The 27,269-nt window shown below is 46.5% G+C and overlaps 1 protein-coding gene across 2 annotated transcripts in view; it reads right to left on the minus strand.

Annotated features, from left to right (window-relative positions):
* The window catches only part of WDR31 (WD repeat domain 31), a 169,956-nt gene that overhangs the window by 102,702 nt on the left and 39,985 nt on the right, over positions 1 to 27,269 (minus strand). For both annotated transcript variants that reach the window (XM_078642128.1, XM_078642129.1), the window contains exon 5: positions 12,845 to 12,989. In XM_078642128.1, coding sequence (XP_078498254.1) covers positions 12,845 to 12,989 — 145 coding nt within the window. The remainder of the gene's footprint in view (positions 1 to 12,844; positions 12,990 to 27,269) is intronic.

The raw sequence follows: 27,269 nt of genomic DNA on the forward strand, positions 1-27,269 counted from the left end.
TTGGCCCCCTTCACATCCTTCAGGGATTCCAACTAGACGCAGATTAGACCGCCGGGAGTGATTTTCCAGCTCCTCCAGTTATTAGTTATTCATTATGTCTTTAAAGGCCCGCTGTATCAAGCCTTTTTGCGTTCGCTAACGGGCAGATTTGTTACGGAATCGCAAAATGGGTTTACGATTCGGTATTAGGAAGGGGCGTGTTTGGGCGTCCCTTCCTAATATCGAATCGCATAGTTATGTATGAATGTTTTGTGACCGCAATTGCGGTTGCAAAACATTTGCATTTTACCACCTACTTTAAGTAGGTGGTAACCCATTCGCAAATGGGAAGGGGTCCCCAAAGGACCCCTTCCCCTTTGAAAATTTATGTAAAACCATTTTAAGAGCAAGCAGTGGTCCCACGGACCACTGCCTGCTCTTAAAAAATGAAAAGAAAACTTTTCATTTTTCTTTTTGTAAAGCATCTTGTTTTCCTTTAAGGAAAACAGTCTGCTTTACAAAAAAAAGATAGCTTTATTTAAAAGCTATCACGGACATGGTGGTCTGCTGATCTCAGCAGGCCACCATCCCCAGGATTTTTGCGATTCAGAGGGGGTCGCAAATTGCGACCTACCTGGGAATCGCAAAAGGTGTACTATACAACTTCATACATTTCATTTTGTGATTGCCTAATTGCGAATCCTTGTGATTCGCCCATTAGGGAATCACAAAATGCTATCTTGATACATCTGGCCCTAAATTCCCATGCTTACACTTGGTGAGGAGTGGGAGAGTAACAGAATCTCTTCATTTTCTCTTCCCTACAATTCTCCCTTTCAGAACCCATCACACTTGCTCCACATTGTATGAAACTTGAGACTACCTAAGCTGAAGGTCTTTACCAGTTCCGCTGATCTGTTTGTTTTTGATTTTTAATTTGGTTATTGGGCTTTTACCACACATACTTAAAAACCAACAGCACGTTTTTCAATTACCTTTGTATTTCCCCTAAATCAACATTCTAAAGAGCTGATAGTAAGGGGCCTGATTCAGAAAAATAGCATACACTTTGAGTAAGTTTACTCTGTGGAGAAAGTTTACTACTTTCGGTATTCTCAAACTCCGAGTGTAAACTTCCTGCAAAAGTATATCACATGCCTCCACCCTGAGAGTAAAGCAATTGGCTCACTCTTGTGTGGGTGGGAGATATCCCTCCATAAATCCCACCTTAAACCCCTCTTACTCATCCCTTATCCCATTCCCATTAGGGGTAACTCTGCACACATAAGTATAGGTTGTAGTATTACAGAACATATTTACTGCAAAGTGCAGTTTGTAAAGTGCAGTTTGTGAACTAGGCCCTTTATTTTTAAGGCCCTCATTTAGAGTCAGGTGCAGTGGCTTCCCCATGAAGAACACCACCAGATTCAGAGTTTTACCTTGTGGGGCTTAATATTGGGCAAATCAAATGTTTCTTCACATATATTTCCCAGCTGCTGAGTTACAGGAGGCAAAAGTGCCAGAAATTGGAAACAGCAAGCCAAATTGGACTAATTAATCCAAAGTCCAGCATTCCATAATCTAGGACCAGGGCACTCAGAATTTTAATTAGGGTGGAGATATTATTCAGAATTGCTAACACTGACCCTGGTTACTCCACATCCAATTAGCATCTAGCTCGGAATGGGGGATAATATCTTGGGTATGTATGCACACAGCTGAAGGGATTTAGGTACTGCTCAACTAAAATCTAATTGTTGCCACGCCTCGATGTAAATTAAATCATAAGTGAAAGCACTAAGGACGCGAAGTAACAACGTATGTTGGGATCAACAGGCTCTTCTAAACTGCAATACTAATTAGAAAGCCTGGTGGAGGAGTCTATAGTCCTCTATACATACACAAGAGGTTGATCATGGGGGAGGGCTTTTTCTTCTCAAATGTTCCTGATAAAGTCCTTGGCAGACTCAACTTTAGCAAAGATACATGTTCTGTCCTTCTAGAGGACCCAAAGCCCGGCCGCCCATCATGATGTGGTTTTGCACCTGTAAATCCAACAACGATTTTTGTATTCCTTGCAGTTTTCTGCAGCTGTGCATTGTTCTAGTAGCAATACTTCAGAACCCTCTGCCCTCTGAAGAAGACCTCTTTCAATAAAGCCACCACTATACCAATCTGTAGTCTGTGCATAGACTCTTAAAAACTGACAGAACTATACCAGTCTCCACTGTAGAATCTCCTCTTTTCCTCATCAGTAGTATAAAAGTTCTCTTAGTATGTTTCTGTGGTCTATGGCCCCCATTTGTCTAAGGGAGTCCTCGATTATATCCAGTAAATTGTCGTCTGGTTTCAATAACCATCAGCCTGATGTTTCCTGCTTTGGATACATTTTCTAATCTTTTCACCTTATTCTCTAGCTGTAAACTGACTCAACAAGACACTGCTGAAACTAGCTGCATTTTCTCTTTATCTTCTTGTAATGAATCGAAATTTGCCTAGCAGTGTAACGGTAAGTTTAAATTCTATTAAGGACACCGAGGCAAGTATTATGCTTTTGTACCTTCTTCGCTGTTTTATTACAAAAGTCACAGCAGCTAAAAACAAACCAAATAACAACAGCCCTACCTTAGAACAAAGGATATGGGCAAAACAGAAAACAATGTCCATCAACTACAACTCCCATGAGTATTACTAGGCAATCCATATTATAGTCCTTTCTCAGTCTCCACTGTAGTTAGACAGGACGTCCCCTTCGTGACCACTTCCTCTTTCTTCGCGCGAGGCACGCTATATCATCACCGATCCTGCTTGGCACCATCATTTCCTATCAAGAAACAATGCCACAGCGTCAGCAGGGAAAGGGCATCCAAAGCACATACAATGCAACACTGTCAAGTCACATCGGCATAAGACTGGAAAACCTGAGTACTTACTGCAGTACGGGTGGGTAATCACCGCAGGAGACCGGGAGGGATAATCCTCGCCTCCGTGTCCTTAATAGAATTGAAACTTGCCGTTAAACTGCTAGGCAAATTTCGATTCTATGTCAGGACCGGAGGCTTCAGATTATGCTAGTTTAAAGCTTACTCACCACCAAATGAGCAATGTCAACCACAGGTTTAAAGTAGAACCTCTTAAACGTGGAGTCCGAAGACCAATCTGCAGCTCGCATCAAATCCTCCAATCGAGCACCTAAAGAGAACGCCTTCGAAGCCATGGCTCCCCTAGCTGAATGAGCACCAAACTGCTTCGTGTCAATGCCTGCTTCCTGCATTACCCACCGCACCCATCTGGCGATGGTGGGAGAAGAGACAGCCTTGTGCGGCTTTCGCAGCGCGATTAGCAACTGTCTTCCAAGGTTAAATTCTCATAAGCCTTCAAACACTGGACTACACACAACCTGGGCGTATCCACGAAGCATGGGTAGGAAATCGTACGTGAGCCACACTTCGTGCGACGCCCCAGCGTGAAAACCACCCCATCAGGGGAAAAAACTCTCGCCGCGACATCCAGGGCGCGGACATCCGACACTCGTCTGCACGACACCAGACATAGAAGCATCGCCAATTTCGCTGAAAGCTCTTTCAACGACAGATACCTATTCTGAGGCCATGACAAAAAAAGGTTCAGAACGACAAGGACATCCCAAAGAACCGAATAACGTGGCTCTGGGGGCAGGGAAAGGCGAATTCCCCGTAGGAGGCGACACACAAAAGGGTGATCCCCCAGCGGCACACCTGCAATCGGCTGGTGGCCTGCCGAGATTGCTGACCTCATCGCATTGATAGTACGGTAGGCTAGCCCGGCCGAAGCCGATTCTGCCAAATAGTTCAGCGTTGGAACGGCACCCGCGACCACGGGATCCAAGTCCCGTCGAAGACACCAACGTGACCATTTATTCCAGGCAGAGCGATAACGTTTCGCGGTGCTGCCTGCCCAGGCCTTCGAGAGGAAATTCTCAGCCGGTCTCGAAAGGCCCGGGAGCGACCAACGTCGCCCGAAAGCCTCCACGCCATGAGGTGAAGGGAGCTCTGAGTGAGCAGATGATGGGGATCCCCGTCCGCGTTGAGAAGAAGTCGCGGAAACCGGGGGATTAGGATTGGAGAATCCCAAGAAAGTTCCAGTAGAACCGGAAACCAAACTTGAGACCTCCACCATGGAGTCACCAGGACTACGTCCGCCTGCTGGCGGCGAAGATGGGCAGCCGCCCTCAGTATCATTGAGAACGGAGGGAAACCGTAAGACATCTCCTCGCTCCAGCTCTGGAGGAAAGCATCCGTGGCCTCCGCTAGAGGGTCCGGCCTCCAGCTGAAGAAATGCGGGAGCTGGAAATCCAGACGAGACGCAAAGAGGTCCACCGAGAACGGGCCCCAGACGGTAGACAGGCTTTTGAACACCTGAGGATCCAGTTTCCATTGACTGGAGTCCCGCAGGTATCGGGAATGCCAATCCGCCACCTGATTGTCTCGACCCGGCAGGTATTCGGCCGTCACTGAAACCTGATGCACCAGGCAGTAATTCCAGAAGTCCTTCGCCAAGTCCGAAAGGGCCTTGGAACGAGGACCCCCCAGATGATTGACGTAGCGCACCGCCGAGATATTGTCCATGCGCAACAAGACGCAGGAACGAACCGTGTCCTTGGTCCAGCAACGAACCGCAAAGGACCCGGCCAGCCGTTCCAGGCAATTGATATGGAGCTCCTGCTCCCCGGATGACCAGGCGCAGCATGTGGAAAACTCCCCACAACGGGCGCCCCAGCCGGCCCGGCTGGCGTCGGACTCTATCACCAAGTCGTGGACAGGCCCGAAAATCGCTCGGCCATTCCAGGCCTCCATGTGAGCAAGCCACCAACGCATCTCCTCCTTCACTTCGTCCGAAAGGGGAACCACCTGATCGTACGTCAGGCCTCTCCTGAGATGGTGCGCCTTCAGGCGCTGTAGGGCGCGATAATGCAGGGGCCCCGGAAAGATTGCCTGGATGGAGGACGATAGAAGGCCCACCACCCGGGCAATCTGACGGAGAGAGGTGTGCGATCGCAAGACCGTCTGGCGGAGGATATGACGGATTTTCCCCAATTTCTTGGAAGGGAGACTCAGGGTACACCGTACCGAATCCACGGTAAAACCGAGGAACACCACCGTCTGAGACGGAACCAGAACAGACTTCTCGCTGTTGATTACAAACCCCAGCTTCTGGAGTAAGGATACCGTCTGGCGGAGCTGAAGGTCCAACTGTACCGGGCACTGCGCCATCACCAGGATGTCGTCCAAATAGACTATCATCCGGATACCTTGGCTCCGCAAAAACTCCACTGCCGGCCGGAGGAGCTTGGTGAAACACCAAGGGGCTGAAGAAAGTCCCAAAGGAAGGGCGGTAAACTCGAACACCTGACCCCCCCACCGGAACTGCAGAAAGTGCCGGTGCGGGGGATGAATGGGCACCACCAAGTAAGCATCCTTGAGGTCCAACCGCACCATCCAATCGTTGGGAAGCAAGACGTCTCTCAGAAGATGGATACCCTCCATCTTGAAATGCCGGTAGATCAACCAACCGTTGAACTCCTTGAGGTTGATCACCAGGCGCTTCCCCCCCTCCGGTTTGTCCACCAGGAACAAATTGCTCAAAAAACCTGCTGGGTGTCGAACTGAAGGGCAAATGGCGCCCTTGCGTAGTAGGTCCGACACCTCCTCGTCTACCAGAAGTGCGTCCGCACGAGAGAAAACGATAGGGGGGAGGCCTGTCTTGGCGGGGCTGGTCGTAGAATTCTACATGGAAACCCCGTATTGTTTGCAAGACCCAAGCGTCCGTTGTGAGAGCGGCCCAGGCGTCTGGAAACAAAGCCAATCGTCCCCCCACGCGGACCTTGTCCGCCGAAATGACACTCACCGTTAGAGGCGTTTCCGGCAGCATTCTTGAATCCACCACGGCCACGGAAGCGTTGTCCTCTGGTGGGGTAGAAGGTATTGTAGTTCTGAGAGGAGTTATACTGTCCTCGTCCGGAGCCTTGATTCCTGTTGGCCGCCTGCTGACCACCACGGCCGGTCGCGCGGCCCCCTCCGCGACCGGCCCCCCTGGAGAAACGTTGGTGGAAGACCTTTTGATACTCGACTGGGCCCTATCCAGGGATGTGAATGTATTGACAAACTTCCCCAGTTCTTTAATAAATGGTTCTCCAAAGAGACCACCCTGGGCTACTGCTCCCGCTTCCGAAGAGGCTAGGTCACCCAGCTTAGGATCCAATTTAATTAGGAGGGACCTTCTACGTTCGGTAGACAACGCGCAATTCGCGTTTCCCAGGAAAACCACTACCCTTTGAGCCCAGTTAGACTTCAGGGGAGATGGCCGCCCCGGACTCCTTGGCTTCCTCCGCCATATCCAGAATCTTCGTAATGGGGCCAATGGCATCTAAGAGCTTATCCTGGCAAGACTGCCAGGAACGGTCAATGCCTTTGCGGGGATCCTTAACGAATTTAGCCAAAAAAGTGCCCATTTTTGGGTCCAACTCCGGGGTCAGGGCTACCTTAACCTCTAGTGTAGGGCTAGGGCATTCTCCGCGCAAACAGCTCCTTGCCTCCTTTTCCAGGGGCTTGCGGAGGCAGCCAGCGACGAACTTCACCACCTTCTCTCCCGGGGCCCAGGCAGCGGACCGCGGATGCATGATTTCATCCAGGTCCAACATCCCTGAGGTGTCCCGAGGGAGCTCGGCGGCGGAGCCCGAAGGGCGCCAAGAACGCTCCGACCCATCCTCATCATCAGTGTCCGCCGGGGAGGTAGGTGCAGGAGACAGAGGAGCAGCGCCAGCGGAACCCGAAGGGCCCGGGGAAGACGCAGGAGCGGGATCCATCGCCTTAGCTAGGAATGCGTCACGCAACCTCTCAAAGGCGTCCTTGTCCACACCATGCGAATCACCCGGCACCACATCCCTACAGGGTTTCTTAGGGGCCGGGGGAGTAGACCCCGTTGAGGCGGAAGAACCAGCAGCAACCCCTAGGTGCGCCTGGGTTACCCTCTCACACTCCTGAATAATTCGTGTGGAGAGGCGTTCCTCCATAGGCCCCACAATTTCAGAGACACATCTATAAATCGAGCTATCTACAGCTTGGTAGAACTCATCGTCGTTGAGGTAGCCCTGCGACTCCTCCTCCTCGTAGTATTCGTCCCCCATCACCCCTAGCTGACCAGCACCAACCTAAGGACTCTTTAAGAACGAAAAATGGGCAGGGGTCAGTCTGGGGCATAGGACCGCTGGTTAGAACCAGAAGAAATACGTGGGCAGAGCTATGCAGCTTAAATTAGGTGCCCAGTGGAACCGGGAATTCTGGGGGGCACTCACCCCACTAGCGCGCAGGCCCTCCTGAAAGGACCGGGCCTCAGTCACCTCCCAGCGCGCTAGGCTCGTGAATGGAAGCAGAACCCACACTGAGTGCCCTTAAACGCCCGCAGGCGGCAACGCGGTCACACTGCTATACAGACCCCCACCGGGGCGTAGGAATTATTTGTGGGGTAATACAGACTCTGCCGAGCGTCAGGGTGAGGCGACAGGGCACTTGACAGAAACGTTCTCCTCAGCGCGATTCCCCAACGGAAAACCGCGCCGAGGAGAACGAGACGCAACAGCACCCTCTAGTGGCCGGAGGCGGCCGAAATAAGGGCAAAGTCGCGTAGGAGCAGAAAAGGCTCCCACGACCGAACTGGGCTCTGTAAAGGAAAACGGAGCACACAGCAAAGCCCCACAATAAATCAATACACGAACATTACCAATTAAAATCCCAACAAACCCCAAATACACAGAAATGAGGAGAGAGGGCAGTAAAACCACTTAACTGGCTGCGAAGCAGCGAAGAAAGAGGAAGTGGTCATGAAGGGGACGTCCTGTCTAACTACAGTGGAGACTGAGAAAGGACTATAATATGGACTGCCTAGTAATACTCATGGGAGTTGTAGTTGATGGACATTGTTTTCTGTTTTGCCCATATCCTTTGTTCTAAGGTAGGGCTGTTGTTATTTGGTTTGTTTTTGGCTGCTGTGACTTTTGTAATAAAACAGCGAAGAAGGTACAAAAGCATAATCTGAAGCCTCCGGTCCTGACATAGAATTGTATTTCTCACAAAGATTACCTCTCATAGTATGTAAAAGTCACTTCAATTAAGCCTGAACCCCAGCCCCCATCTGGTAAACTCCATTCAATTTTGTGAAGGGTCTCAAAGGATGCCATCAAAAACCTCCCATGTCTCAGGAGGCTGTCACTTCTGAAGTATGGTTTTTCACCATTGGCCCACCTTGAAGAGGTACAAAGGTCTTCTTTTTACTAGCAAGACTATACTTCTTCTTTGGCACACTCTAATGCTTCACACTCAACCCTATCCGCCAGTAGATCACTCAACGCAAAGGAGTCAGACTCCATATCAGCCATTGGGCCGAGACTCAACCTTGACCTACCACATGCATGCTATTGGTCTTCCCCAGACCATATGCCCTGGCTATACATCCAGTTTCAATGTGCTCACTTTCTCCCGGTCTCCACTGGTGTGCATTTGCCTTCCCTACTCCTCTTCCACTGTACACAGCAGGCCACGCTGCACAAAATCCACTGCCATCTCCCAGTGCCACTTTTTGCTCTCTCCCTGGTAGACTGCCTCTTCCTTGAATTCTTGTGCACTTCTGCTCTGCTTGCAAACCTGCCATCCTCTTCTACCACACGTGAGGCCTGGCCATTGCAGGTCATGGCTGAAAGTAGCGATCTTGCTTCTCCTGCTTCAGTGGGCTTTGGCATTCTGTGTTTGTCCAACACTCAGGGAATCACCCACCAGCCATTAAGTTGGGCAGTACCCTCCTCTGAAGGTAAATGGTGCTGGGTAACCACAGACCTTGACTGGTCATGTATAGGAGGAAAAAGACTTCTATCTAGCATCGCATGGCGAGATCACAGACTTCGAGGAGCCTACTGAGCGCTCTCTCCACTCTGTTTTCTGTTTTTTTAAGTTTGCATCATATGGTCCATGCTCTTAATAAAACAGCAAACTTTCCCCTGTTGTAAGCTCCTGAAAAGAGACACATGGCAGTTTAAGTAACCTTTCTATAGTGTCGAGTACATGCAACACTAAACAATGACGATGAGAAGGGTTACTTTTAGTGTATTTCGTACAGGGAACTACCTGATGCAGGTTCTGTGCTCCTAAATGGGTTTTAATAAAAATATCCAATTTTTATGCTCATTACATTTTGCTATTTTTGCACAGTAAGAACATGACAACCAAAGATTTTGGAGCACAATTAATGTAGCTCGTAGTTTTTGTACCAAAAAGTATAATCTGTCACCGCCGCGGTCCTCTTCATCCATATCCTTATATAGGTCCCTATCTATAACAGGCGTGGCAGACGAGGATTCCTCTCTATTTTGCTGGAGGAGGCGAACACAGGAAGGCTTAGATGTTCAGAGCCACGAATCACTCGTAGTCAGAGATGCCATAACCAAGTGGATAGAACATCTGACCAGTTATTACAGATCATTAAAAACACGTTGGGCCAATTTGAATGAAGGCTCAGGCAGTAGGTGCTGGAGTCCAAGGTTATAGTGCGTGCAAGGACAAGGAGTACTTGAAACACTATTGCAGTCATTTTTGTCTTTTCGTGTTCAGCAGAGCCTAAGTAATCAAATGGAGGGTAGTGAGAATTGCTACTCCAGATTCCCTACTCCAGATTCACTTGCCAGGATACACTGAGCAAATGGCATGTCTGGGTTTTTTATGACAGTTTTCAAAATGACTAAGATGGGAGACATGGACCACAAACATTCAAAGAAAGAGGTGATCCACAAATACACAAGCATACATGCACCTAAACCCCAATGTACCCATTCCCCAAAACAAACAGACGAGGCACTGATACACCTTTTCATTTACATATTCACAGGTGCATTCTACTTGCTGTTCTGCCAAACAAGCCTCAAACTGGTTGAGCAGCTGATATATGCCCCATCCATGCTGTCCGGTACATGCCTTACAAACCATAAGTCTGTGGAGTCTACTGAATGAATATCTTTGTCCTCCTTTCTAGGGCAGGCTTATGTAATAACGAGGCAGGAGCGAAAATTGCATCTTTTGAGAAGTAAGGCAAAAAAAATACAGAGCCAAAAGGCTGCACTGGCAGCAACACGCATACAGTATGAACATGCATGAAGGAAGCCTGACAGGGAAGCCCTCGCATTGTGCTACGTTCAGAATGGTCAGGACACCATTTACTCAGCACTTGACCTCCCATACTGCACAAACACAACCAACCAGCACACATTCAGCTAGACGTAAACTTGCCATGCACTGTCCGTCTGCTTCTCCACTGGTGGAAAAAAACACATCCTCCCTATGGATGGGAGATCACTTTGTGTGCACCCACCGTCCAGTAACCAGCTCGTGGAACAAAACATCTGGAACACATCCAGTGAGGTTGCAGATGATGAGAACACAGCGGAAGGGGGGAAAGAAGTATTAGAAGTCTGAAAATTTGCAATATGGCAGTACGGCACAATGGACTGCAGTTTGGAGACCTAGGTCTCTAGATCTTTTAACAGTCAGTCATTTTTTACCAAATGAAAGCGGCCCCAATTCGATCTTTCCAAAAGAGTTTGTTTTGAAATTAAAATGTTACATCTAGCACACTGCCTGTGCAAAGTATGAAATAATGGGCATCTGTGCACATCTAGAATTCCCTTGCATGTTTCCGTGTGTGAAAGGCTACAAAGTAGTCTCATTTGTCACGACTACCATGAAAAAGTCTGGCCACCCATCCTTTTACTCTCTGGGGTGTGTAGAATTTCAGAATATATGGTTTTGTTGCATGTTTCCATGCTGCTGGGGTTAACATCTACTTAAAAGGAGAAGAGGCCATGGAGTTACTTTGTTATGAAATCGTTTGCCACTGCTGCATACACTTTAGAACTAATCAGGCCACCGACAAATAGAACAAACTACACATTTCTGACATCTCTCCACTTTCTGACATTGGTCTGGAAAATGCTAAAAGCTGCTACACATTCAAAGTTTCCTCTTAAGACTATCAGGGGGAATGAGGTCTGCAACCCACCAGTAAAAGCCTCAAGGTATTGAAGATTTGAACATGCATAGTGTTATTAGTTTTTTCCAAGTTCATATGATTGATTTTAGTCTGGAAGGGGACAAGTCCAAAACAGGTTTGTTGGTGAGGATTTGTTGTAAAATTGCTCACCGGAACTGTGTTGGGTTTAGCATCAGTTGGGATACTGACCCATGAAAAGGTAAGCGTATCGATATTCTCACTCTAAAGGAACATAGGGGGTTTACCTTCCTACGGACATGATCCTCTGTGAGGCAGGCTATGAAGACTTCTTAATTTATGAGAAATACATTCAAAGCTCTCAAAATGGGCATGTTCTGATCAGTATTCAGGTCAACCAATCAGGCGGAAGGAGCACCACCAATAAATTTCCTAGTGTGTGTCAAATTTGGAAATATACATAGGGTTTCTAGGTTTCACAGGCTTGGTGTTGGGTATTGATTTTCAACAGATGTAAGTTCCTAACCACCATTTCTGCTCCTCCTGAAATAGCTTGCTGGACAGCCTTTAGTTTAGCCCCCTTGTAATCCCCACAATCATTGAAAACCTATACCGGTCTTCCCTCATCGTGTTCAAAGGATGCAGTGAATACATATGTGGGTTCATTTTTCCAAGTATCTGTTCCTGCTGGAGGCAGGCGAACAAGAAATTCCATTAGTTGGGAAAGTGTTGAACAATTCCTGAAAATGAAAACATTCTTCATAGCCTATTGCTTTCCAAGTAAATAAGAGGGTCTGCCACTTGTTAAAGAACCGACATTGTTGCCAAAGAGAAGAAGCCTCAAACCAACATTTTAGTGAATGTCCTTCTGAAACTGATCACCTGTACTGCATCATATTCTGTATGTGAGCTACCTGCTGTCACATTAAAAACCTTCACTGCTGGCACTTAAGAGTGTACGGAGAACCACTTTTTGATTTTTGTTCTAAATGAGAAAACGAACATGTAATCATCATTTTATTTTAATTTAATGAACAAAGACAACAAACCCCTGGTCTGCAATCATTCTTAGCAGTCAATTTCGGTGAGAAAAGCTGATTTACTAATGAGAGCAGAATTTGTTTAAACATGTCTATGGTATGTTTGCCTAAAGACCAGGATTGGTGTGCACCATAACTAGTGGCTGCACTATCATTTACTAATATTTGGAAATAATACAATATTGCCCTGCAGTTGGATGTATAGCTGGTGTTGCTAACCTCAGGACATTCTTAAAGTATACATGGTTAGCATTGCTGGAAAACACAAACGAGCATTGAGCTATCTTGTTAAAAACACAATCTCATCCTCATAATTCCTCTTATATCTTTAGAGTGCAAACAAGTAATGACGTGTGCAGTGTGCACCAGGCAGCACTGAACATAAAGAAAAAATACATGGCCTGTCTGGCTGCATAAAAGAAAGGGAGCTAGTGATGCAAGACCAATGCAACATTTGCCTCTGTCTAAACTATGAATCTATCTGCTCAGCATCCAAATCTAGGCACTCTGATGCTTGAATGCTATCCATTCAGAGCTTATCTACACCAAATTCCTTCAATTCTGCATCCTTTATGATGAGTGGGCCAGGGAAGTAGCCTTCTTCTATGGAGCAAAAGTCAGAACAATCACATCTGTTATCATCTGGTGTACACTGTTCATTTTTATCCAGCACACACAGTACATGAGAGAGACTATTTGTCTTTGCCTTACCATAAACCATCTTTGGCGAGATATAAATCTCAGAACTGTGAATGCATGACACTCACTCACTGGATACAGATAACATGGAACATTACCTGGGCTCACTGTCAGTCCAGTCACAACTAAATGGTGCCCAAGGAATGTCTGCGCTGGTCCTGATTTTCCGTGCACCTCCCACATTATTACCATCTTATCGCGGGATGCGCTGAAGAGTCTGTTGGAGCCAAAGACTGAGGCCACCTGCAGAACATAGGAACACAAGCATCAGAATGCTGAGCTGCAATAACTGATTAACATCTCAGCACACAGCGGGTGGTAGGGCTGCTGGGCAGGTAGAAGAGGCACAACAAACAATAATTATTCTACTTGTTGAGAAGCAAGGTTCAGTGAAGAAGCTATACCCGATGCTGAATACCTTAACTCCAAAGTCAGATGGATAAACATTACTTGGTGCCAATGGGGGTGTAATAGTATACAAATCATCCCCTGGTGTTCTCTCAGCACCGTGACTTCAAATCATACTCCTGTGGTAGTTGTCTACTCGAATGCGTATATTCTAGAGCTTGTTGTGCCATGGTAAGGGTTTGCAATGACCGTGTTTGTGGAGTGCTTTGGAGCCCTTATGTAAATGATAAAGGTTACATGTGTGTCACAAGACATAATGTAGTTTCTACAGCTCACTATCATCCAAAATCTTGTTACTAAATGCGATTGAGAGTGATCAATATTTTTCAATGTAATTTTTCAGTGATCTGTGAGAAGGGAGTGAAGTGGTATCCATTATTAATGGCCTGAAAGAGCAAATGTTAAGAGCTATGCAAACATCCTGTTATTTATTCATACAAAATGTGTAACAACTGATCAGAGATCTATATAAAAAGACATTGTCTTTGATCATGTGCAGCGCTCTGCTTGCTTTTGGCTAGATGTGCCATCCAAATACCATATGCATACACACATGCATACTTAGAAAGTAGTCAAAACCAATTTACTTACCTGTGTAATAAAACACCTGGTAACAATTCACAAATACATGTAGAATGTTTGAAAATGAAATACACTGTGTGTTCTTCAGCATCTGAATGGATGCAATAATTCTAAGGTGACTTAACAAAACAAGCATTGACAAAGTCAATGCACCCAGATGGCACGGTGTGAAAAGCTCTGTGTAGCGCATTTAGCAGGAAAGGATTGGGCAAGTGCAGCTTGAGGGCTGTACACCTCTGCTGTGAAGCCTTTGCCAGGACTGGAGAAGCCAACTCTACCACTGACAAATCTCCACTGGCAGTGTGTGAAGCAAGGTTCTACTTTCCGCATAACCAGAACCAGAAAGTCAATGGCACATAGTAACTATCAGCAAAATGATGTGGCCCCGTAACGATCACATGAGGACTCACAGCAGACAGCTGTAGGAGAATATACGGTGTGCCAATTTGGTGGAACTTTACAAAGATTCTGGCTATAGCTTGTCATTCAATATCACCATTTATTGTCAGGTCGGGTAATAAAAATCCATCAACAAAACACAATTGGCATTTGTATTAAAACATTAAACATAAAAAAAATCAAAACGTTACAAAAGGTATTAAAATCATTAAATACTGAGCTTACAATTGGTGGCCAAACAAAGAGTTGGCGTTACTGAACATTTTCAATCTTATGAGCCATGCTGCATATAAAAACTAACAGCCAGATTCATGAAGCAAAAATCGGCTCGCAAAGGGCCAGATTCTGCGAATCTGGCCCTTTGCGAGTGCTTTTTTTGCATTTGGGATTCATCATCCCAAATGCAAAAATCTCAAATTTTGAAATCGCTAAATTGCGAGGAATTGCATTTAAGGAAAATATATTTGAGATTCCTTGAATGCAATTCATGAACCATTTTAGAATTGCGAATTCGCAATTTTTGGCCGCTATTTACCGCGAAGTCTGACTTCGTGGTAAATAGCGAAAACTTAGAAAAATGCACTTCAGTGCATTTTTCTAAGTTGGATGTTACACACACACACACACATGTCCTTTGGACATGTGTGGGCGCAACACCAGTGTAAATCACCATTTCAGGGGTGCTACAGGGTGTCCTTTGGACACCCTGGCACCCTTGAAATCGCTTCCTTATTTGTGCTAATCGCAAATAAGGAATGACTCCCCATTCATTCCTATGGGCCTTTGGCCCATAGGAATGAATGGGGAGTCATTCCCTATTTGCGATTAGCATTTAGCGAATCGCAAATAAGGAAGCAGTAGCAATCGCTATAAATTTTGCGATATCTACATGCATCCCGTTTTGCGCATCTTTAATAGCAATTCCTTAATAATCGCTATTAAGGACTCGTAAAAGAGGAGCATGATGAATCTGGGGGATTGAAACAGCAAAATCCACAAGCACAGTGGTGTCAAATTTACAAAGTCTCAATGCATTAACCCGATTGGATACCCTTGATAACTAACACAGAGGCACAATCCATCTAGCTCCATGTTTTAAGTAAGCAGTACAGAAGAGCTACAAGCGTTCCTCAGATACAACGGAGCAACAACATGTTGGGCACATATTAGACTTGATAGCAGAAGCCGACCAAGATGATGTAAAAGTGGCATTTGGTAGAACGGACATATCTCAACTTCACATAGAGTTATCACAAGAACGATGGGAAATGTGATATAAGAATTCCTCAAACCGAAATACACATTTATGGGACAAAAAAGTTGTGGTCCAACCAAGGGAGTCTAAGGATTCTCTTTGTTCCATCAAATTGCCCAATACCTTCCCTTAACAGTACCGACCAGAGTTGGCATGATAGACGAATGGTTGTACCAGCAGTCACTTAGGCCTAGAACAAGCGGAAAATACTTCGCATATTTCAACCAAGGAATCCTGCAAGCATTAAACAACTAATGACAAAGTGTGTTTCTATACGCTTCCATTCGTCGGTACTCCAGATACAAAGCAAGTAGAGGAAGGGCCTTAATTTTGCCAGGCTTGCAAAGGACTTATGGGCGAGGTCTAGTTTTAGTGACAGTAGTGGAGTGTCCTACCATAAATTCAGAAATTACCTGATAAAGTCGTTCTTGTCTACCCCATTGTTTGCCACATCGCAATATCCCCAGGGTTCTGTGTTTATAACTTAGGCTTTGTAGATTTCAATAGCTCGGGAAATCGGATAAAAGGATGCCCTCTTGGCACACCTAACTATCGATGAAGACCCATGCTTATTCAAAAGAGATCTGTTAATAATTTAGGATGCCCATGAATTAGAATCAGATAACCAAAGTCCTAGGTAATCAGATTATATTACCCTTCCAAGGATATTCTTGCCCAGGCTAATGTTCCCTATATAGTTTTTCCATCTATTGAAGGCCATGAATTTAGTTTTCAGCGCGTTTATTTCTATCCCATGATTTGGACAGGGTTTCCCGGCCTTTAGGAGAAGTTGAGATAAGGAGGGCATCATTTGCAAAAATTAACGCTTGTCTCCATCAAACTACTGTAGTTGGTGCATCATTTTCACAATTAGCCAGGAAACCAATGTAGCCATCAATTAAAAGTAGGAAAAATGTGGAAGCCAAAACACAGCCCTGGCGAACTCCTTTATTTACATTAATTTGTCGACTATGGCGACATAAAGATTATTCCCCCCACTGATGTCCACTGCCCTCTACTTGGTCATGAGAAAGCTGAAAACCTTGTTCACGGTTATAGTTCTTGCTCTAAAACCTGCTTGATAATGGCTTAGCACGTTATTATCTGTAATCTAGTCAGTTAGCTAAGCAGGAACTTGTTTACAAAAAATCTATTGGAGGTTATCCAAAAGACTAAGGGCCAGATGTACGACAAGTGTAAATTGCGACTTGCAATTTGCGCTAGAATGCAAGTCGCAAATTGCGAGTCGCAACTTACAATGTACAACTGTAATTGCGATTCCGAATGGGGTTGCAAAATGCGAGGCTCATGAATATTAATGAAGTAAAAGCAATTTGCGACCCCATTGGCAATGGCTGGCCCTCCCAGAGATGGTGGCCTGCAGGGCTCAGCAGACCTCCATGTCTGGGACTGCTTTTCAATAAAGCAGATTTTTTTTAAATACTGCCCGTTGTCCTTAAAGGAAAACAGAATGCATTTTTTAAAAAAATGAAACGTTTTCATTTAATTTTTTAAGGGCAGGTAGTGGTCCCTGGACAAGCGGGCTCTTCTGAGGAGGGTCGCAATGACTTGTTTTGCTTGCTTGGTGTCGTCACAGCTTTGGCTTAAAGTAGGGGTATTTTAGTTTTCTGATTACTCTCTTGATCAGAGTGCTAGGTCTGCAGCAAAGTGGAATAGAGCGATTTAAAATGGTCAACCCAATCACTTGGTTAGATGTGTACCTCTGGTCTCTTGGCAAGGAGGAGACCACCCTGGATGACTATGTGCCAAAAGCTTTTGATATCTTTGCTTTTGGAAGCAACTATGAGACCGTCCTAGATTCCCAGTTCCCATGGAGTCTTAATGATTCTTAAAGTTATTTTAACAGTGCTCTACATTCAGCAATTTTTGCCCTGTTGCCTAGCGTAATGCCACATAGAAGCACTGTCCTGGCTGCCCTACAAGCTGATGTAAACCATTCCTGGGACTGGGGTGCTCTATTAGCTCGCTTATAATGTATTTAAAAGAACTGCTGCAATTCCGAGAACAATGTGTTATGTAGTTCTAGGATCATTTTTAGATGATACACGTTCTCGACTATCATACCGGATAGATGGATACTGCATCATAAATTTTTGTAATAACATCAGGAGAGGTGCAAATACCATTCAACTTTACATTTTTAAGGTTGTTGCTTATTGTCAGGGCATCCATACCCAACAGGGTGGTAGTGGCAAGTTAGGAAGAAGAAAACACTGGATACTAAGTGACATGGGGTCGTGATCATTATTTTCTCTTTGGATCACTATCATGTAAAGCATTACTCCCCAGACCCTATAGCTTGTCATTACTTTAAATGTAATGTGTTTTACCTTACTGTACTTGCGGACAAAAAAGAATAACTGGCCAACTATATTCAATGTGTCGCCTAATTATGTTGCTTTCTATAAATGTTAGCATTCATCTATATCCTAAATTAATAATGTCCAAAACCAGCCTGCTAAGCTTTGTAATACCAATATTATAATGCTGTTCTTCCCACGTAATGTTGGGCGTGGTGGGGTGTAATGAGGATAGGAAAGAAACTTCCCCTTCCAAGAACACTTTCAAAACATGGCCATAAATACTGCATTTACATCACGATTTTACTACTACAGAATTTTAAGGCACATTACTGAGCTCATGATACAGTCCCAGGCCTCCCAAAGTGAGTGGAAGCATTGCTCCTCTGCAACAGCACATATATTTAATGTCCTACTTAAGCACTGTGCCCAGTAAAAACAACGAACAAGTTACTTACCTTCGGTAATGATATATCTGTAAGAAACATTAGTTAGTGATAGATTCCTTACCTTAGAATTACCCCCAGGTGTCAGACTGGGCCCAGAAAGTTTTTGTCAGCAGTACCCCTGCGCGTCGGTAGGCTTCGTCATGCGGCTCCACGTACGTTGTTGGTGTCTTAGTCGCTGGAGCTACTTAGACACGCCGACATGCGCGTCTAGTCAGTTCTGTACACTACTTTCAGCGCTAGGAACGCAGAGCCATGCAAGATACTACCACTGATGCATTCAAACTAGGGCCCTGAAAGGGATGACCTTAACCCTAAAAATCAGTTTGCAGAACGGGGAGGATGGATGAGGTGGTAAGGAATGTATCACTAACTAATGTTTCTTACAGATATATCGTTACCAAAGGTAAGTAACTTGTTCATTTGAAAGAAACACGTTAGTGATAGATTCTTTACCTTAGAATAGATACCCCAGCAATACCAACCCGGTGGTGGGTCTGCGAACCAAGATCACACCACAAAGTCACGGAGGACAGAACGGCCAACGAAGCAGTCTTTCCGGACTGGACTGTCAATGGAATAATGCTTAGTAAAAGTGTGCAGCGAGGCCCACGTGGCTGCCTGACAGATGTCTTGCAGGGGGACACCACGTCCCAATGCAGTAGTAGCTGATGTCGCCCTGGTAGAATGGGCGCGCAACCCCACCGGAGGTTCCTATTTAGCAAGAGAATAACAGGCTTTTATACACAAGACGACCCAGCTGGAGATAGTCCTCTTGTGTACAGCTCGGCCTTTCTTGGCGCCTACGTAGCCAACAAAGAGCTGGTCATCCACCCAGAACTGTTGTGTACGATTCAGGTAAAATGAGAGTGCACGTTTTGGGTACAGACGGTGGAGCCTCTCTTCCTCTCTGGAAGGGTGCGGAGTCGGAAAGAAAGTGGGCAAGGTGATAGTTGCCCGATGTGGAAGGCAGTGACAACCTTTGGCAAGAAGGAAGGAAGAGTGAGAAGCACAACCTTGTCCGGATGAACCGACAGAAAAGGAGGCTTACAGGAAAGAGCCTGGAGCTCACTCACGCGCCTAGCGGTGTTGATGGCAACCAGGAAAGCAGTCTTCAAAGTCAATAAACAAAGAGGACAGTTGTGAAGTGGCTCAAAAGGAGCGCATATCAAATAAGTAAGAACCAGCTTCAAGTCCCACTGCGGCATTACAAACGGAATAGGAGGGAAATGGTGTGAAATGCCTTTGAGGAATCTACTTACAACAGGGGACTTGAAGAGAGAAGGCTGATCAGGGAGCCTGAGAAAGGCCGCAATTGCAGAAAAGTAGCCCTTAATAGTGCCCAGAGCAGAGCCCTGCTGGGCCAGAGAAAGAAGGAACAAAAGGACTTCTGAAAGAGGGGCAGAAAGGGCATACACAGCCTCTGCTGTGCACCATGCCACAATTTTTTTCCACCTGCAGGAGTATACTGATTTAGTGGATGGAGGGACGCCTGGCTGCCAGAATGATATCACAGACTTCAGGAGGCAAGTCAAATGGAATCAACTGTTGCCGCTCAATCTCCACGCATGTAGGTGGAGGCTGGACTGGTTTGGATGGATGACCGTCCCCTGCTTCTGTGACAGAAGATCCTTCCAAAGAGGCAGTCGGATCGGGGGAAGTTGCTCGGGATACCAAACTCTTCGAGCCCGTGACCACAAGAATGACTTGGGCCTGGTCGCGCCTGATCTTCTTCAGCACTCTGGGCAGAAGTGGTATAGGTGGAAAAGCGCACAATAGACCGCAGCTCCACTCGTGACGAAAAGCGTCGCCAAGCGAGTGCCGCCTTGGAAATTCCAACACGCAGAAGAGATGGCACTGCACATTCTCTTCGGTAGATCTAACCAAGGCTTTCCCCACTGTTGAAAGAGGCCTTGCGCCACCTCCGAGTGAAGACTCCATTCGTGATCCATCATGCACCTGCGGCTGAGTTCGTCTGCCCTGGCATTCAAAGAACCTGCCAAGTGTTGAACCATCAAAGAAATGCATTGACGTTCCGGCAATGTCCAGATACGCAGAGCCTCCTAACATAAGGTCAATGACCCCCCTCCCCTCACCCGCTTGTTGCTTGTTTCAATACCACATGGCGGTGGTGTTGTCTGTGAACACCTGCACTACTCTCCCCTGGCAGAGGGAAGGAATGCCTTCAGTGCAAGTAGGATCGCCCGGAGCTCCAGAAGATTGATATGGAGCCTAGACTCCGCCGGAGACCAGAGGCCTCTGATCTCCGCCTCTCCCTTATGGCCGCCCCATCCCAGGAGGGACGCATCCGTCACCACTGAGTGCTCCGGTTGGGGAAGGGAGAGGGATCTGCCACTGACCAATGTTGGTCCATGAACCACCACTGCAACTGCTGTGCAGTGCCCGCCAAGATCCGGACGTGCACGGACAGGTGCCCTTGATGGTGCGCCCACTGAAACTTCAGGTCCCACTGCAGAGCCCGCATATGCCATCTGGCATGATTGGTCAGCAGGAAGCAGGAGGCCATGAGGCCCAGCAGCCTCAAGGTCATCCTGACCGAAATCCAGGACCAGGGACGAAAAATCGGAATCATAGCCTGAATGTCCCGGACTCGCTGCTTGGGAGGATAAACCCGAAACTGCGCCGTGTCCAGAACCGCTCTGATAAAGAGGAGCTTCTGAGAGGGAATTAGGTGCGACTTCGGCATGTTGATGGAGAACCCCAGCAAATGCAGGAGGTCGGCCGTAGTCTGGAGATGGGAGACAACTGCCCGGGGCGAGCCCGCCTTCAACAACAGTCGTCGAGATAGGGAACACTGAAACCCCTGATCTGCACAGATGACCTGCGACCACCGCCATCACTTTCGTGAACACCCGAGGGGCGCTGGTAAGGCCAAAAGGGAGCACGGTGAAGTGAAAGTGTTTGTGGCCTACAGTGAACCACAGGTAACGCCGGTGGCCTGGCAGGATGGGGATATGAAAATAAGAGTCCTGCAAGTCCTGCAAGTCCAACGCTACCAGCCAGTCTTGCGGGCCCAGGGCAGACAAGACATGAGCCAGTGTGAGCATCTTTAACTTTCCCATCTGGAGGAAGCGATTGACGTTCCAAAGGTCTAAGATAGGACGCAGGCCCTTGTCCTTCTTTAGGACCAGAAAGTAGTGGGAGTAACAACCACGACCTACTTCTGGCATCGGAACGCGATCGATGGCCCCCTTGGCCAAGAGAGCCGCAACTTCCTGCTGGAGCAGTGCCAAGTGATCCCCCGATATGTGAGGAAACTGAGGTGGCATGGCTGGTGGGGTAGTCTCTAAGGGGAGGGAGTAGCCCCTTTGGACTATCTGTAACACCCATCTGTCTGAAGTGATGGTACGCCAGTGGGGGAGGTGATGGCGAATCCTGCCACACACTGGCGTTTGGTGGGCCAGAAACACCGGACTAGGAAGGTTTGGAGGCAGTGGCGGCAGGGGAGGTGGTGGACTGACCAGCCTGCTGGCCCCGTGACCCACCTCTGCGGGTCCCACGTCCGCGGCTGCGCAGGCCTGTGGCTCTGAAACAAAAGCCACAAAAGTGTTTGCGCGCCCCTTCCTTGGCCACGAAAGGAGCAAAAAGCAGAAGTGGAAGGAGTGCTCGTGGCCGAAAGACCTAAGGACTTGGCCGTAGTCATTAAAATGCTCCAACGCACTATCTGACTTGTCACCAAAAAGGCGAGTGCCATCAAAGGGGACTTCCATCAGTTGTCCTCAGCCAGGTGTGGTGGCGCAGCGCCACCGTCGTGGAAATCGCCCTGCCCAGCGAGTCGGCGGTGTCAAGACCACAACGAATTGTGAACTTGGCTGCGTCTCTTTCCCTCAGCAATAGCTTGGGAGAGCACCATCCGGGCCTCCTCCGGACACTGAGGCAGCACCTGCGCAACCGTGTCCCACACAGAATGGGAATAACAGGCCAAGAGGCATGCGGTGTTCACAGACAGCAGCCCTGAACTGGCAGAAGTAAAAATTTTCTTCCCTGTCCGGAGGTGCAGAAGGGAATGCGCTTGGGAACGGAGAGGCTTGGACAACCAAACTCTCAGAGGTAGGGTGTTGGGAGAGGAAAATGGGGTCACCCGGGGCTGGGCGATGGCGTCGGGTCACATTCTTATCCACAGGAGCCCCTGTGTTGGGCCTGGACCAGATGCCAAAAAAACGTCAGAGAGTCCATCATTAAAGGGCAGCAGGGGCTCCACAGAAGAAGACGCCGGCCAAAGCACTTCTGTCAGGAGGTTAGTACTGACGGAAGCCTTAGGGAGCTCGAGGTATCTACGCAACACCACAGAATATGTACCACCTTCCTCCGTAGTCACGGTAGAAGGAGACTGTGTGCCAGGTTCTGGAGTAAAATCCAAGTCACCTGCATCCTCTAAATCCTCTTCCCAGTACAGTTCTAACTCGCACTAGCCTGCAAGAGGGTCCTCAGACCCATCCCAGTCCTCCCTGTCCTCCCCAACCTGCCGGACAGGCGGAAAAGAGGGAGGCAAATGGAGAATGGGATAGAAATTCCCTAATGGCGTCGGAATTGGCGTCAATCGATACCGGTCCGGCACTGTCTCCACATTGGGGTGGAAGTCGGGTACGGCGTCAGCGTCGTTGATGGAGGTTTTACGAGGACAACCGACATCTGCTGAGATCCATGCATAGATCCATGGGGGTCTCTCGGCATCGAGACTGGAGTCGTCGACGACGTTGGGTCGGAGCCGACGGCGAGGAAGAGCGAATACCCCCAGTCGGGCCTACGGGGCCCGAAGGATTGGCGAAGGGGCCCGAAGGATTGGCGAAGGGGCCCGAAGGATTGGCGAAGGGGCCCGACGGACCAAAGACTCATGCCATGGAAGACGGCAATTTCCTGCAACTGGGCTGGAGTCGCCGATGGACCAGGAAAGGGCAGGTAGGTCATCGGCAACTGCTTAGGCTCTACCGGAGCCGCTGGGGTGGCACCAACCGCACCCTCATCCGTGTCGCACAACAGGCTAGGGGAAGGCAAAGAGCGAAAACGCTTCTTCGCCTTCTTGAGCTTTGCCTTACCTGACTCCGAGTGCGAAGACTTCGTCAAACGATGCTGATGTCGGCTCCATGACCGGTCTCTCGACCTCCCACGGGACCGGGACCTTGAACGCCGCAGAGCCAACTCCCAGGCCTTCAGCAACTTTTGGGACCGCTCCCGCAAAGTTTTCTGAACCATGGCCCGGCATTCGGGGCACAACTCTGAGTCATGGCTGCGCCCCAGGCAGTAGAGACACTCACGGTGCAGGTCCGTCACGGACATCGTGTGGGGACAAGCCACGCAAGACTTAAAACCAGGCATCCCTATACACCAGAAGTCGAAGACTCGAAAAACAGAGACAAAAAGTCCCAAAAATAACTTAGTCAAAAAGTGACTGGGGGTACCGCTTTCTCCGGATCTGCGCTTGTTGGCGCGGAAAAATAAAGAACTGACGTCAGCGCGTCTAAGTAGCTCCAGCGACGTCATCTCGGCGACTACGACGCCAACGACGAACGAGGAGCCGCATGACGACACCTACCGACTCACAGGGGTACTGCTGACGAAAACTTTCCAGATTCAGTCTGACGCCTGGGGGTAATTCTAAGGTAAGGAATCTATCACTAACGTGTTTCTTTCAGATTAACTCCTATCAGACACATGTTTGGCACAGGAGAAACAGAATATAGACCAATTCGGCCTGATGCATTTTGCTTCACCAGAGAAAATGGCTATCACACTTTATGTGGTAGCAGAAACAAGTTTTGTGTTAAAAAAACACTGCATGTAGATAGATACAGTGCTAATCCCAGTTGCTATAAAAACTAAAATTCTGATCAGAATTCCTAATAATAAAATATTATCAAAATTGCTGTAATCGTTTGCGAGAGGTCCTACAACATCCTGTTTAGTTATGTTCAATTATTCCAAGGTGTTGTCAATAATATAAAATGCTGCTGTTGATATAAAGTTGCTGTCAAAGGTTAGGATGCAGCCAATGTATATCAGAAACCTGCTGAAATATTCCAATATGCTGCAACTAGTGTCTAAGTACTGTTGAATATATCAGTTTGCTAGCGAGGCTGCATATTTACCAGAGGTAATACTTGTACAGGACAAGACTTCTAATAAACAAGTTACTTACATTTGGTAACACTCTTTCAGGTGCCTACTCAGTCTAAGCACACACTTCCCACCTTAAAATATTTCCCAGGCGCCAGATTCGATCTGGAGATTTTTTTCATAACAGTGCTCAAGTGCACTTCTATGTGGTGTTGTGCGCCTTTGCACTGACATCTTACCTCCCTGGAAGTGAGGGAGTGCAGCCGCGCATAAGCAACACCCCTGTGTGCTGACTCTCTTCTTTTCTTTCCAGGCCTCCGGGAGCAGATCCGCATTTCCAGCTTTCGACTTTGTCGTTTTTCTGATGACTCCAAAACATTCCCATAGTGTGCTAGGGGATGATCCCTATTCCTTCCAGAACGGTGATAGAACTTTTTGCACCTCCTCATCACAAAAGGGAGAGGGGTAAAGGGGAGGGCGATAGACTCTATAAACAATCAATTACCCATTTTCATTTTCGAGGAAATAAAAACAGCAGACCCAATCACCACCAAATTCCTTCATATCTACCACTTTCTTGGGGACGGTGAGCTTTTGTTCATCAGATTACTGAACTCAACATTGGAGCAACGAGCAACAAGCAACATAAAACACAATAAATAAGTCAATTTGATAACCCACACAACTAACAAAGGATGTTTTGTGTCCCATACAACAAAACATGAAAGTGACAGTGACATTTTTCATCAACAAAACATAGACTCAAAAAAACTGAACATGTCCCAGTTCCAAATTTTGAAGACAGGAGGAGCCAGTATTTGATTATGACATTAATATATGCCCCTTCAATAGACCACAACCCGGGGTTTCTAATCAGGCCACGAGAGAGGACCCAGAGTATGTGTTACTCAGAAAGAGGGTTCCCTAGGTGCCAGAGTTCCTTTTTTCACAACAACTAACTGGTTTTTGAATTGTCAACGCGTTTTGAACCCAAGAAGTTCAGGGTTCTCCTCAGGACCAAGAACTGGTGAACAATGTTCTTCAATCTTTAGGGCTGACCTTCTCACATGAAATGTTGTTCTTGTACATTTCTGATGATTGCTATTCAATTAATTTTAGAACCAATGAAGAAATTCAGTTGGGACTTGAGTTTCATCATTTATGGCTGTTTTTAATTGAGGAAGTCAAATTAGCAAGCAATCCATGAAGAATTCGTATTCATCCATCAGAATTATTTAAGGTTTCTTGTTCATTTCCACTTCACTCCTTCACTCGGTAGGACCTCATTGTTTCATGGTAAACTGCGTCCACAGACTGCTGTGTGTCTCAGTTAGCAACATACTTACACTATACCCAAGCATGAAAGCTATTGCGTTCTGTCATTTGTAATTTTGAGTAAAGGTACTCTAAATTCTGGACCATCGATCCATGTAGACTTATTGCGAGATTTATGGTGCCTTTCTCCTGCCTCTTCTCAAATGACCAGTGGTCAATTGAGAAAACCCAAACAACGGGTGGTAGTATATAAGGCTATTACGCTAGACATCCTCGCTTGTAGACTCTCCTTGTCTCTTTATGATATCCCGACAATGCGCAGGGGCACCACACTAACCTACTGATTCACAATGAATAGAACAGATCTAATGGATAAGCTTGCCTCTCAAAGCTTAAAAGAAGAAACCCGAGATATCAGTCCACTGGTTCTGTGTACAGCTTAACAAGGAGTGAGAAGCACTAAGAGGCAATGAGAGGTACTAAATTCCCTATGCATCGGCAGAGAACCCCAAGTACTTAATTTAGGAGAAAAACAAAGGGTTTATCCTTAAGGCCAAATTGTCTTTCATCAATACGGAGTTCAACAGAGCTAAATAAGTGTCCTAAAAAATTGCTCAATACAAATGCTCCTTCCAATATGAAGCCCACATACATTTTAAAGAAAAATGCAAAACTTTCCCCTAATCTTTAACAAAAAAACTGATAAGACTAAACTCTTTTCCACTCAGTCACCTGATGTCCAAACAAATCCTGTACCAATTCATAGTGGGTGACTTCTTTGAACACTGACATAGTAAATAAGGTTTTCTGTGATGCTCAAAATGATTACAAAGCTGAGACCATTCCACAATTCACACATCAAATTCCCTGTCTCTTGCTAAAGACATTAGCTCTTCTTTAACATCTTCTGCACAAGCTAACAAATCCCTCCCTCTTACAAGAAGTCTTCTACAGACTTTCTAATGATATGACGGATAACAACTGCTGAAAAAGCCTGATAACATGAATAACATTTGCCCTGTGTCTAATTGTCCCTAACTTTGAAGACTTGGCTAAGCACACTTAACTTCTGGAAAATAGGCAGTCCATTATCGAAAGTGCAAATCCTGAGGCTTCATGTTAGACAATAATCTCAACTTCAAAATCTACATCAATTCCTTTTGAAACCAGTTGCAGTTTCAAATCAGACTCCGTTGAGGATTCAAAACATTTCTTGCAGAATTTAAACAATAGTCCAACAAGGAAGCACCAGAAAGCTTCAATCAGAATCCAATAGTGGGAAGTACACACTATAAATCTTTTGAAGTTTCAATATGTTCCTTAAAAACTCAGTATGTGATTAGATGAAACCCAGAAACTCCCCTTATCGCTCCAGGAATTTCAATAAAACAACTGCACCACTCCATAGTTTGCTCACTACTAGCCCTTGGCATGCACCATTCTGGCAACCCCCTGCAAAAATTAACAAAATGTTCATTATTCAACTACATTTACTCTGAGAAGGTTTAATATTTCGAACATCTCTCAATTATCATTTTATCCTCTGTGCTCAATGTATTTCCGGCAATGGGTTCCTTCTTCAGAAGAAACTTAATAACAATTCCAGCATTTTGTGGATAAAGAACACAATACATTCAGATCAAAAACTTAAAAAAATTAACTAGAGAAATGGTATTTAGTGTTAAAAAATGAAGAAAGCTCACCACAGTTAATGCTCACTATATGCTACATGAGCATATCAAACCGGCACTAACCACACCAC

The sequence above is a fragment of the Lissotriton helveticus genome, chromosome 5_1, assembly GCF_964261635.1.
Source record: "Lissotriton helveticus chromosome 5_1, aLisHel1.1, whole genome shotgun sequence".
NCBI lineage: Eukaryota > Metazoa > Chordata > Amphibia > Caudata > Salamandridae > Lissotriton > Lissotriton helveticus.